General features: G+C 42.1%; 1 protein-coding gene across 3 annotated transcripts in view; it reads right to left on the reverse strand.

Annotated features, from left to right (window-relative positions):
• Nucleotides 1-14,431, reverse strand: part of AKAP13 (A-kinase anchoring protein 13) — an 81,534-nt gene that overhangs the window by 34,728 nt on the left and 32,375 nt on the right. For 2 of the 3 annotated variants that reach the window (XM_065734005.1, XM_065734006.1), the window contains 4 exons: nt 13,118-13,199; nt 9,524-9,660; nt 3,151-3,521; nt 279-332 (listed from right to left, as the gene is read on the reverse strand). In XM_065734005.1, coding sequence (XP_065590077.1) covers nt 279-332; nt 3,151-3,521; nt 9,524-9,660; nt 13,118-13,199 — 644 coding nt within the window. The remainder of the gene's footprint in view (nt 1-278; nt 333-3,150; nt 3,522-9,523; nt 9,661-13,117; nt 13,200-14,431) is intronic. The other variant, XM_065734007.1, reaches the window with a different exon arrangement.

The raw sequence follows: 14,431 nt of genomic DNA on the forward strand, positions 1-14,431 counted from the left end.
CAGGAACAAGCTATGCCCGTGCTGGCAGGTAAATGATCACTGTCATACAATCCCAATCTGACACACACCAAAGCCTGTGTCTGAGACTGCTCCAAGCTCTGGAGTGAGCGGCTTGAGCTTGTGCCCAGGGTCAGATTGGAGAGGGAAAAGCAGCCAAGCAGGATGCACTACCCTAGCATGACTGTTTGAGAGGTGGGGACTCCAGGTTCACTAAGTGACATATGGAGTTAGTAGGCATTCAAACACAAAATGGTTAGTCACGTTAGCTGGCTTTGTACCTTCTCCTATGAATGGGAGGCTTCTTTATACCATCCCCCAGAACTCGCATTGAACTGAAAATGAATCATGGACAGTGGTCAGACACTTGGAAGAAAATGAACAAATGACAGCTGAAGGAGTACTATCCCATGGACAAACTACAGAGGGAATGGTAGTTCAGAGAAAACACAAAGAGAAGTACTGCTGGAAGCAATGAGTCTCTTCCAATCCTCTCCCATTGGTGATCTGTTTAACAAGTACTGACCATGTTGCAACTCAGCTGCTGCCCAAGATGGGTCAGCTTTAAGTTTAAATAAGGGCAAACCACCAGACAGAAGCTGTTCACCACCACAGTTAACAACAGCTCGTTTTGCAGCACTTAATCCGTCAGTAAAAAATGCAGGCATTTCTTTGTCCTCAGACACCAATGTGAAGAACACTGCATTATTGTTGAAAGACAGGCATTTCAAATCCGCTATGAATGTCAGGAATTACTGAAGGATGAACATCCTTTTGTGGAAGCCTTGTTCACTTCCTTTGTGTTTTTAATAGCAAAATGTAGACATGGGGATTATCCACAAAGAGAGGGGGTGCAGAGGGGAAATAAGCATGTTTTCACAGTTTGTTTTTAAGATGATTAATTTTTTTTTCTAATCTTTTATGCAGACTATTTTTTACACTCTTTTCCCCTACAAACAGAAAACATAATATGGGAAAAGACCACGTCCTACAGAAGATGGATTTTTTTGTGTGTAGGCTCCATGCATCCCACCCTAGCAGCCTCTGTGCTGGGGACTGGGCTGTTTCTGGTGGGATGGACCCAGAAGGCATCACCTGCTGCCTGGCTGCCAGTGCTCCTCTGGGAAGTACAGCCTTGCTCCACGATGGAGTCTGGTGGCAATTTCCTCTTTTTTAGCTCATCTTGCACTTGTCTAGTCAGTGCAAACTGCTCAGACAAGGGGTGGATGGGGTAGCACAAATCCTAACCTTAGTGAAGGTTTGTGCTTCATGTAGCTTCATTTCAAAGGTTTGCAGAAGTCAAATGACAGTAAGGGCTTTCCACTCTTTAAGTGGAAAAGTAACACCCCATGTGAAATAAATGAATAAGCATATACTCCAAATTGAATTGCCTTGTCTGGATACCACTTGTTTGGGCTCCACTTGGTATTTCTTGTTGCTCACTAAGCAACCAGAACCTCAACACCACAACAGCTGTGTATGAAAAAAGACAACAATAAAAGAAAACAAAGCAAAATAAAATCAAATCATCCAAAGTCCTTACAAATGAAAACACAAAACCAAATGGGAACCAAGTTATCAGCAAAGATCTTCCAGTTTTTCTTTTCTAATTGACCTGTTGTGACAGATATCCTTACGTAGTGGCAGCTGCATCTAGGAACATATGAGAATAATTACTGTTCCTTTACTGAAATTATCTTGCATTTACAACAAGTGTATTTTCCCATATCAGAAACCGCCTCTGAACTCTGATGTGGAAGAATTTAACCCCACCTGTTACATGTTAGCAGTCACTGCCACATATGCAGTTTATCACCATCACAAATCCTTACGTAACAGGTCCCACACTGAAAAACAAATCTTTCTAAATGAGCTTATAAGCTTATGGTCTGATGCTGCCATAACCCTGCATGTATACCCAACACCAACTCTTCTTTAGCTTTAAAATATCAGTACTGCCTAATCCACTGAAATATTACCTGGGAACCAAGGATGAATCCACAAAACGTGGCAGCAGTAAACAAATGATAATTATAATTGAAACTGTTCACCCCGTGATGCTCCATTTATTTTAAAAGCCTGCTGCTGACTTAGTGGTGCTCGGCTGGGGCAGGCAGCCTGGAAACAGTGCCCTGATTCCTGCTCTGCATTAAAATACACGAAACTCAATGGCCACATTTCCCCTAGTTTCAGTGTGGGTTTGATCCCAAGCATCCTGAATGCAGCCCAAACAGTGCCAGCAGCGCAGGGCATGCTGGTGAATGAAATGCAATTATGTTCCTGGTCTGCATCTTTGTCTTTTTCCCCCACTGAGACAGAGGACTGAAAGAATAAAAGGGAAAAGGAATTATCTTCCTGAAGGTATGGTGATGTGTTTGATGGGACTTACTGTCCACAGGAGGCTCAAGTAGAACCAGTTCCTTGAAAATGTACCAGGAGTCCAACAGGGACTACACATCACTACATACCTCTTTTTAAAACTTGGAGCCCATTCTATTTCTGAATATAGTCAATGAGATTTTAAACTCCAGTTATCCTTTAACAGAGCTCTTCTTATAGAAAGGAGTGGTTGTGTTTCAAACTTAAGACCCACACCAAGGTATCTAGAGATGGGCTATAAGAAGGAAAAGGACTTTCTTTAGCAGGGTCTGTTGAGACAGGAGAATGTGAAATGGTTTCAAACTAAAAGAGGGGAGATATAGTCTGGATTTAAGAAACTTTTTTACAGTCAGGGTGGTGAGGCACTGGCACAGGTTGCCCTGTCCTTGGAAACACTCAAGACCAGACTGGATAGGGCTCTGAACATGTGATCAGTTGTAGGTGTCCTCGTTCACTGCAGGGCAGTTGGACTAGAAGACAAGTTCATTTCAACTCAAAGGATTCTACGATTCTTTGATTTCCATTCATTCGAATAAACTTTGAGTTATTCCTTCTGTCCTATGGAGAGTTAAGAGTGTACTATAGGTATAAAGAACATTCAACCTGAAAGTTAAAGACCTGTATATGTTAGGAGGTTGTTTTCACTCCTCAGAATGAAAATGGTTTTGAGGGAGGAGTGACTTCCCCAGTTTTCCGTTTCATCACGCTGAGTCCAAAGCTCAGATGAGCCCACGTGACTGGATGCAAAGCAAATCAGGGCAGCTCTCTACTCACCTCCTCTGATTGATTTCTGCTTCATTGGTGGCATTCTTCCCCGGCCCCCAGCTGTGGCGACGGAAAGGCGACAGTGGCCGCATGGAGCTTCTTGAGACAGAGGAAGGAGCCGGTACATCTGTGATACTGTCCAGCTCCTCTTCCTTCTCTCCCAAGCCAGCGAGTTCACCCTCTCCTCCCTCCACAGCCACCATGCTTGTGCAGCTCCCATCCAGGCTGCGCCTGTCCTTGGGCTGTGCGAAGCTCACCGCAGGTGGGAAGGGCAGGGATGTGTCGCTGCCCAGGGATGAGTTCCTCTCCAAGGACATGGTGTCATCAGCAGAAGAGCTGGAGCTCGTGACATCTCCTGCAGAGTGTTCCTCTTCAGGATGCTGCAGGGAAGAAAAAATAAAGATGAGCCTTTATCTCTGTTATCACACAGCAGCTCTCGCTCTTGCCATTTCTGGCTGAACCTGCTGTCAGAGCTCTGCTTTGGTGCACAGCTGCCAAAGAGGTCCCAAGTGTTAATGATGGAGAGAGATTAAGGGGAAACCAGTTCATCACGGCTCCCCATGACCAATGCCAGTCTCTCCCAGGTGATAAGGGGCCAACCTGCACTCTTAGCCATGAGAACCTGAAGGCAACAACACACTGTTCTGCTGCATCATGCGGTGCAAAAGGAACAATTATTCAGTCATAGGAAACAGACACAAAATTAAAAGCTTAAATCCTCATCCCCTGCTACTTTCCATTAAGCAAAAAGTTAATGCCAGGGTTTGCAGTATTTCTTGAAACCCAACTGTAATTGAAAAATACTGTTTCTATGGGATCAGCCACACTGTATTACAGGCCTCTTATTCATACTGCAATTTCTGGTTTACTTTGCTCCAAAAGCAGTAAGTGGAACCCAAACTGGTTCTCTTTGGCAAAATGCCTCTTGCTGACAAGACAGCCTAGAAAGAGTCTGTGATCATCTGTGTTCCCCATGGCTAGGGTAAAAACACAAGCATGTATCTGACATCACCTTCAGTCTGAAATGGTGTTTGCCCCAAGAGACTGACGTGGGAAGTTTCAATTTATTCTCCTGCAGAGCCCTGCACGGTATCATTTAAAATAATAATGGGCAGAGCTGTCAGATCATATATAATGGACTATTCACCAAAGCCACAGCAGCTAATTGTCCTCAAATAGCAGGCTGGGCTGTCAGCAGAAGCTGAGTACTTGAGGAGCTGCAGTCTGTTTGACAGAACACATCCTGTTCTGCAAAGGGCAACGGGCACCACAACCCACGTGGGACAAGATGAGCATCATCCTCATCTCCCATCAAGCCCAGCACAGTTAGATGCTCCAGGCACTGCTTTCTCACGGGCATACAGTGTAAGGTAAAAGCTTCCTGTTACACTAAATAAAAACACACTGCAGTGTTCATAAAGCATCCTAACCCAACATTTCACAATGGAAAGACCTATTTCATTTTTTGCCTATTTTTTATTCTTATTTCAGTTTAACATGTAGACAGTAATGTTCCTAAGGTGGCATCAATAAATGCTCTCACACTACTACCCCCTCCCCCACACAAAAAAAAATCCTTTAAAAAAAAAAGGGAAGCAGAGACAGCATGCACAGCACAATCATCACTTTCAGCATCGAACATTAAATGACCACAAAAATACACACAGAGGTATACATTATTACATTAGCAAAGAATGTCAAACATTAGCCATGAATTTATGTAAATTAGAGTAAATTTTACCATAAACTTAAATGGTTGGATTTGACACATATTTAAATAGGAAGTATAGGTTAAAGCAAGAGAGAACTGAAAGGCATGGCTTGCAGTGTTTGTCATTGTTCAAGATTATCTGATATTTGTGTGATTCAGGATGAGAGCTGAGCTTAAATCCAGACAAATTAAGCAGCCATTATGTGGATAACACGCCTTCAGTAGAGGAAACAGTCTGCTTTGCCTTCCTGAGACACAGGAAAATACTGTTAGACACGAGGGCAGCACAGCAGGAGAGATGACAACACGCCAGCTGTGTAGTGGAAGGATGGGACAGTTTGGAAACATTAAATTTGGATGCAATTCTGGTGAAAATAGCCCAGAACAATAAAACATTAAAGGATATCTTTGCCCCAGAGTAAAAAGAGGAATTTTTATTTCTCAGATGAGAAATAATGCTGCTCCAGTTTAAAATGCAGAACAGAAACCGCTTCCCTAGCAAGGAAGATTTAGGATTTCTATCACAGCTCAGAGAGATGATTGAAACTGCACAATGTGTTTGGCCCAGTTTGAGTTTTACCTTGAGCATCCAACAGAGTACAGAGCACAAATGACACTTTCCTTGAACTTGTGCCCTATGCATTTGCTATAAAAACTGTTCTGTCTTCACTTAAACAACATCTTTTGTTGTGTTTTTTGAAACAAATGAGAATAGTGAATACGAAGGACCAGGACTCTGTCTGGAAAATGCCAAGTGTGGCAGACACATCTAAGGAACATCTGTATTGGAGCCAGCTCTGCCAAAGATTAGCTGGCTGGCCAAGTGTCAGTAAATAAGCATTGCTGTTTAATCCTATTTGAGTCAGAAAACACTCTGTTTGCAGAATGGAAATGGTTCTCCAATTCTTTTCCTGAAGGAATAACAAAGCATTAAAGAAATATTAACTTTCCTCTAGTTAGGTTTGCTGCATTGCACCTCGATACATTCAACCAGTAATTATGACAATAAAACTGATGGCCTTGCAAGTGTGCTATTGGGCCCATTCTTTGCTGTCAGAAACAGTATTAAGTGAGAAATGAGGAAAAAAAAAAGAGGTAAAACCTAAAAAGAGAGCTTTCTGAGAAAGAACATATGTTCTTCTTGAGTAGGGATAAGAGAAATCAGTAGGATGGCATGGGGCTGCAAGAGAACTTCTTCAACTAAAACCCTTCATCTATTGGAAGCCTTGAGAAGTTAAACTGTAATGTTCTTTCTTATAATTTTCTTGATGACAGCAAGCAAAACACTGAGTGACAAACTTCCTTAGTTCCTCACATTTGACAAAGGCATTAATGGTGTTACAGTATTGAAAGAAAAACAACAAAAAGAAAACAAATAAGACCTTGGTGTCCTGAGATTTGACATATCGTTATGTGAAGGGAGTCGAATTGTTTGGTTGGCTTGATACACAATTGAGTAGAATATTTTTTAATTCAGATTTACCAGTGGCTCCAGAAAGCCCAAAGTTAACCTTGCTAGTGGCACCATTGAAATTCATTATCATCGCATTTATGATTTGGAGCACACCAGCTTTCCCCTGCTGCAAACCTTTTCCTTCAAACTTTAATTTCTGAGGGTTTGCTTTCTGCTTTAGAGAGAGAAACAATAATAAATAATAAATGCAGAAGAGATTTGGTGTACTTCCTTGATCAACTCAAAACAGAGGCAGAAACTAAAAGTTCAGATTCAACTCCTTTCTTTGACAATGAGCTGCAGGTCCTTGGCTTCCCAAGTCCCCTGCACACGAACCACTTCCCACTTCCAGAGTTCCTAGGAATACTGAGTTTCAGTGGCAGGTTGAAGTTAAGATGAGCAAAGCCTATGGGCTACGCCCCAGGATGTTGCCAGACGATTGTGAGAAATGACCTCATGCAGCATTAATCATCCAAGAAGGAGAGCACTGTGAAGCCTGCCCAGACAGCTGGGTAGAGACAGAGAAGGAAGAGGAGGATGACGAGGACGTGGGAATGAAGCACTTATGTCAAACAAATAAATAAATAAATGAGACCTCATCTTGGACATGATTTCTGGATTTCTGCAACTGCCCCTCCAGTCTGAATTAAAAAACAACAACAATAACAACAACAACAAAACACCAAAAAAAAACCAAGTCAGGCTCTAATGCTGAAGATTCTCAATCCAGGAGTTGATGCTATGCAGCTCAGCATGCGTCACTCCGAGAGGAAAAAGGAGACAGCAAGGAGGCGGCAATGAGAGCACACAGCTCACATCAGGGACACTCCAAAGCACCTGCAGATTTCATGATTCCAAAGACCCTAATTTTTCATGGTCGTGCAATTGAACCAGGGCTTAAAAACCATGGATTTCAATTTATCCTTATGGAAGCATCCCAAAGATCCTGGACAGACAGTAGCTCATTCCTTCAACATTTCTTTAATGTATTTAGCAGACAAGAGAGGAGTGGCTTGTACAGTAAGAAAACAAAACAAAACAAGCAACCAAAGACAAAACTCTAATAGATAAAAGTTCAACTCCATACAAAGGAAAAATAAGAACAGGACCCATAATAATAATAATAGTAATAATACAGAAAGGCTTGAGATGCTCATAAAACTTATTCACTCTCTTCCCAATTAAATAAGAAAATTGGAGTACTTAATACAGTTATAATTAATTGGCTACAACCAACAAATACATCTGATAGTACTTGGTAGAAGAAAGCCTTAATCCAAGAACAACATTAACAGTTATTAAAAATACCTAAAACCTGCATTTCCACCAGCTGTGCTCGGCAGCCTAGGAAAAAGGCAGACCTGAGGACAAGCCCACAACACCAAATGAGTCCTTATGTGAATAACTGCAACTTTAGAAAAGGTACTTATGACAAATTTGGATAAAGGAGACAGGGAACTGAGTTAGTCAGCAAAGCAGAAACAAAAAAACCCAAGTGACTGGGGCTGTGATTAGCTTTGAATGACTTCCTAAACTAAACTTATAAAACTTTTGAACTTTACCCATTTCTAGACAAAGCCCACAATCCACCAAATGATGAGAACAATGCATGGGCTGCCAAATTAAGAAGAGCTTTCCTTTTCTACAAAGAAAATTTCCTCACTCTACACTTTCTTCACTGACAATTGAAGATCCACTTTCCCACCACCTCTTTCTTTTCCCCATGGCACACCCATTACGTTTGCCCTACCTATCCTTTTTAATTTTTGCTTCATATATCTGGAGAAGCAAACTTTCCACATAAAAGAGGGAAAAAGCTAAAGTCTGTACGTTATAAAATGTACTGTGTTCTCACAGTACTATTCTCCCACGCATCCCCATACAACCATTAAATGAGGCTCAAATGACAAAGTCTGCTGTTGTAATTCGTTCTACACAAGCAAATTGAAGACAGTCTTCTGCCCTGCCAAACAGCTTTATGTTCTCAGAATCCAGGGTCCCCCCAGCTCTGAGAGTAAGATGGGAAAGGGTGAGGCTGGTGAGCTCTGTGCCCTGCCACATGCATTAAGAATGACTTTACTGTTCATTTATAGCACATGAGATCACTTAGCCCAGACTGTGGTGTTTCCCGTCCCGCTGGAAAATATTCACCATCATCTGATTTGATTTAACCAAACAGAATTTTCTTTCTTTAAATATATTTCTTTGTAAGCAAGTGTGAAATCTAGTCTAAAATTCTAGTTTTTTAGGAGCAAGAACTGCATCTGCTTGAGGAGGTGGGTTTGAGCTGGTTAAAGCCATGCACAACCAAAGCAGACTGTGATCAACATGGTGGCTGATCAAAGGAGGTTTGTGTCCATTCTGCACCGCCTCCTGTGTGCTTTTCCAACATCTACTTACTGCAAGGAGCACAGAAGCATCAAGTGTAAACAGGATAGTTTTTAAAAGGCAAAAGCTAACTGTCCCCTGAATATATTTGGGCTTTTCTGATGCAGATGGCAGAGGGGCAGTGCTGAAGAGATGCGTTCTCTGCTCAGGAGATCAGTTCTGTATCTCAGGTTTCACCCACTCCTCCCTCCTCTTCTCATCCATGAGCAACACAAAGGGCACAGAGATGACTAAGGTTAGTAATGACTCCTGTTGTTGATTTTAAGCAAACTTGAAAACATTTTCCTTCAGCTTGCACGCAAAAAGGCATTAGAGGTATGTTACCCTGGAAACAAAGCTATTCCCTGGAATTGGCCTTAAGTATTTGGATGGAGTGTTTCCTTCCTATTAAGGGAGTCACACTGAATTTAAAGAAAAGCACTAGTTCTTCTGAGAATTACAGTATATGATTCTGAAAGTGTCAGTGCAGAGGTTATGTTTGCTGGAGAATAGTTCTTTGTTACATTAGTTAAAGATGGCTTCCATACCATCCATGCCAGTCATGAATGACCTTGCAAGAAAATCTGCTTTTTCAACTATTTATTCTAATGTCTGATTCACTTTTGTTCAGCCACATCGCTCTCATCAGTTCAACATCAGGAGGTTGCATGCATCCCCCGTATTTCTGCACCTGGAGAGGGGACCAGCTCCTTCCCATCAATGCCATTTCAGGACAGCTGCTTCCAGGTCTCTTAACTCACCAGTAAAACAGAGACAGTAAGGTTGCATTATGGATTTATAGAATCAGGCCTTGAAAGTTTTTTGCCCGTATCTCCATCAGACTTTCCTACCTTCCCAAAGACAAGATCTTCCATCCCATCACCAGGCAAGGAGAAGAAGTCAGACTCACTCCCAGACTCTCTTTTAAGGACACCCTGTGATGAGGCACAGACACTGCTCAGCCCATCCTCCAAGAAGTTTTCACACTCTGTGGGAGCAAAGCAGAAAGAGTTACAGTCTGATGTTCTCTGTAGCATTCAAACCTCCAGCTTGTATACACTCACTCAGTCCAAGAGTTTAAATCAAAAGCAAGCATGGCTTTATAAACTGAGTCCACCTCTTAAAAACAGGACAACAAATTTTTAAAGAATTTATTCAAGAGTTTTTTTTTTTTTTTTTCTGAAGGCTAGGAATGCACCATTGAAGTACAATGCACAAACAACTCTGCATTAAACAGAATGTGTGCTTACAAATAAACTGATAGATATGCTACGTGTCAGGTACTTCACACTGAGCATAACAGGATTTTTTTTTCCTATTGATTGCAGCGACTGACAAATTAAATTTACATTCAGTAAATACATAAGTCAACAATATTAACTTTCTCGATTAAAAACAATTAATTTCCTCTAACATTTAAATGCCAAGGTGCTTTTGAAACGCTCATCAGTCCATTAGTTGATTGCTTCTATATTTCTCTGACTTCTACAACAAGCTTTACTTTTTAAAGATTCAAAAATTGGGCACTTATTTCAATTTCACAAGCTTTCGTAACTGCTGACATTTAAATCTAAGCATATTGCATCTCTTCCTTCCATTTAAAATACTTCCAGCTGTTCATAACGGGGTGATGAGCAGCACAGAAATGCACCACAGCCATTGAGAAAGCCCATTCCTTCCACAGACCTTAAGGGCTATGTGCCTGCATCCATAATGCCTATATATCATTTCACTTCTTTTCAGTCTGCAAGCAGAGGTATTAATGACAATTTTGGCATTAACTGAACATTCTTTTATCCCAGCTAAGAATACTTGCTGATTATTAGTATATAAAAAAAGAATATGTTATTTTTCAAGCCACTGTACCTAAACAAGATGCCTCCAAAACGCATTTAGCTTCCTTCAGAGGAGCCAGGGCAATAAAATATTTGTTTGCTTTTAAGTTACAACTGATAAACTCCATCCTTGGCTGTGGAAGGCTTATACGCCAACACAGGGAATACAGGTTTGGGTTGGGTAGCTCAAAGGCACCTTTTTTTCCTTCCCTGTGGGAGGGATGGAGGCAGAGGTGCTACCTCGGGGCCATGGGGATGGCGAAGCTGGCTGGAAACCCCATCACCTCCCTCCCGAGGAGTTTCCATGCTGAGGAGAAATGGAAAAGCACTTGCTGGAGAAGGAACAAGTGTTCTCTCAGCCTTTTCCCCGTTCAGTAAACCTGGAAAATCTGAACTGCTTTTCCATAATCAAGGGGGATAAGGGAAAGGGGAGAGAAGGAAAAAAAAAAAGGAAGGGAAAAGCAACAGAGAGACAGAGTGGCTGTAAGGGAGCGGGCCAGGATGCGGCCAGCCAGCCGGCCAGCTGGCAGCTGGCAGAGCTTGTCCAAGCCCAGACTGAAAAACAAAGGGGCTCGAGCCACGTTCCAGTGGAAAATGAGCAGGGATGGTCCAGATGCACCAATGAACGGATACCTCACCCAGCCGATAAATCACAGCGACAGCGGGAGGCCCAGCAGGAGTCAGCAAGTGACAGCGCAGGGAGGAAGAGGGCAAGGAGGCAAGGAGGAACAGAGAGACGTGGGTGAGCCCCACATCTCATCTCATCTCTGCTGAGGTGTTCATCTCCAAGTCCTGACTCTTATCTCAAGAGGATCTGTGATCTTTCCCCCCCCTTTTCTCTGCTTGTTGGGTTTGCTCTGCTGTTTTGAACCACGCACACATTGCACAATGCTGACCTCTGTCCCTCAGCTGCTCCCACCCATGACCTGCTAAGCTCTGTTGACAGCACTGTCACAGCACTGGGGCCTGTGGACCAGCTGCCATCACAATGCAGCTGATTTATTGCATTACTGCACTTATCTGTTTGTGGAGGTGCATGTAGTAAGAAAATGATGTCAACACACTTCCCCACATGATACAGAAGAAAAAAGTTACACAGTAAAAAGCCCTAGGATGAAAATTTCCAAACAATTATGTACATTTTCCAATGCCTCATATCCTCCAAGATGGGGTTGAGCCCTCTAATGCCATGCTGATAGCTATGCAGCTGCTACACATCTCCAAAGCATGTGCAGAAAATGAGAAGCTACAGTTCCTAACGTTTTCCTCCAAGATTTGAGGACTGCCTCCTTGCAACTAATCACTTCAGGACTATTCAGCAGGTAAAAAAGTGGTAATTCCCTTTCAAGTTCTGTGCTTCTACATTAGCCACATTAGAAATGTGTCAGATCATGACATTATGGTGGGATGTCACTACTATGCTATTAGTATATAACTAATATTGATCCACATGTCTGCGTGATCATAAACTCAACAAGTCAAAGGAGCATGTGTAATTTTGCAGTGAAACGGAGCACAAAAATGTCCAAAGCATAGAAGCACCATACCTAGACTCAAGGGATGCAGGGAAATAATTAGTAAAGGAGTGTGGCAATACTGCAGGCTGTCCTGTAAACCACTTGCAAAATAGCTATTCACTGATCATTACTATCATAATCTATAATTGACAGCATTATTATTAAGAAGAAAGGGCTTATTTCACTTTGATGGGAGCTAGAACTTCTACCTAGAATAAGCCCTTCAGGTCAGCCACCCAAAAAGTCACTTCTTAGCCCATACTCTGAAAAGATGGGGTTTCAGTTTTACTTCAACAGTGATTCAATCCCCATTTTTCTCTCAAGCATCTCAGATAAATTGGAGATTCAGGTGAGATATCTCCCCGTAATGACAGTAAAACAAGTACTCAGTGAAAAGTCCAAGCAAAATCTCCATTCAGAGCTCTGATAAATTACTGCATTTGTTTTGAACATGCATAATTCGGTGAAAGGAAATGGTTTTTTTCTTATCTTGGACACGAACCCCTCTTTGAAACTTGCCAGACAACGTTTTCTGTCCCTGTGGAAGAGACAGAGAGCACCCACCAGCATGCAGGGCTGGTGGGCAGCGTGTGGGAACGATGGCTCTGAACTGCCTTTCTGTTTCCTGAAGTCTGGAAATGATTGGAACTTTTCAGGAAAATAAAAAGTAAAAAAAAAAAACAACCATGAAGCTACTAATCTTCATCTGCATATGGATTAGGAGAATTTAAAATTCTGATATATTTTTTCTTCCTTTTATTATATTGTCATTTTGGCTAGAAAACAGATCTGTTGCCTCCATCACATGTCCGAAAGCTTTCAGAAAACTGAAATCCTGAAACATTTCTAGTGCACAGCTACTGAAGAAGGTGACACACCACTTGTCTCACTGCAAGTCACTTGCTGACACTACGTACAGACAATGACTCATGACACATTCATTACACATTTTCTTTAGTTTGCGTATTTTTTCCCATTGAGGTTAGAATGACAGAAAAAAAAAGAAAAAAAAAAATGAAAGAAGAAAAGGAAAGCAGTGAGAACAAGATGGCTGCTCTTCTGCATGCATGCTGGCCAAGAACCCACAGCTTACCTGGAGACTCTCCTGTCCGCTTGTGCTCCAGCAGCGAAGAGTCAGGACATGGCTCCAGGGAGCACCAGCTTTCACGGTTTATCTGAAAGAAAAGGCAGCAGCAAATTTAAAAAAAAAAAAAAAGCCAATTCTGCTATCATTAGCATCTTCTGCAACTTAATTCTGCATCGACCAGTGGATATATGGTTATGGCTTAATTCCATCATAATACTAAAAATCTCAGAAGTAATTCACCGTTATTTTCTTTAGCATTGCTAAACAAACCACTACAACGTGCCCAAACCCGTGTTTCTCTGTGGAAAGTATGATGGAGAAGTGGCTCCCACTCAAGGCAGGAGTTCAGAGAAAGGATGAGCCAGAGTTTAAGCTACTAGTGGAGAACTCAAGAAATCTGGCTTAAATCCTCACTTCCATTTGTAGTGGGCCTGCAGGCAAGATACTCCTCTACTTTCTATCTCAGTTCACTACCTAAAGAATAGTAATATCTTACTACCCATATTGCTCCAAGTGTAATTATCTTAAAGATGGCAAAGGAGCTCTGATAATGTATAAATGAGGGCTACAGAAGTGTCCAAGTCATGGTGAGAATCAGAAGCACTTCGTACATCTAACTTCACATGTTTGCATTAACTGCAACGATGATTGTGTTAGAAAACCCCATTTTAAAATTGACACATCACATGGTTTATTTCAACATCAGCCTTATCATTCCACCCCGTTCCTCATCCTGTCCGTAACTTCCAGTCTTTCAGTAGGGATGTGACTGATCTGTTCTCAGCCTTCCTGCTATACTCTTCCTCACTCGGGTTGTTTTTTTTTGTCCAATTTCTTGACCCTAAAGTCTGCTGGATTGTCCAGAGCCCTTGGCTCACCCGACTCAAGTTTCTCACTGCCTTTGTCTATAACTGGTCTGGAAACCCCTTTGCTCTCTCACCTTCAGCAGTTTGGCCGTTCCTCCTAGATATTTAACAGATATTTATAATAACATATTTTCCAAACACAAATCCCACTGAGACCAGAAGTTGCTTCCCCTCCCGCCTGGCTGCTCCTCACTTGCTTCAACACACAGGGTCTCACATGGCCTAGCTAAACAGTTGCTGAAACGGATGACTTAGTCTTACTTCATATGACAAATGTTTCTCCTGCCCTCTCTTTGGCTTTCCTTTCCCTCTTCTCTGACAGACAGAGAATTGTTACTATTTGCTTTTTGCCTCTATCCTGTCACCAGATTTCCTTAGTCATCCTGCCCCTCCTTGCCAGACCCTTATCCCAGGACACTCCTACTCCTGATGGGGCTCACTGCTCTAACAATCC

Source organism: Cyrtonyx montezumae, unplaced genomic scaffold (genome assembly GCF_038088225.1).
Source record: "Cyrtonyx montezumae isolate F1298 unplaced genomic scaffold, pur_monq_1.0 scaffold_17, whole genome shotgun sequence".
Taxonomy (NCBI): domain Eukaryota; kingdom Metazoa; phylum Chordata; class Aves; order Galliformes; family Odontophoridae; genus Cyrtonyx; species Cyrtonyx montezumae.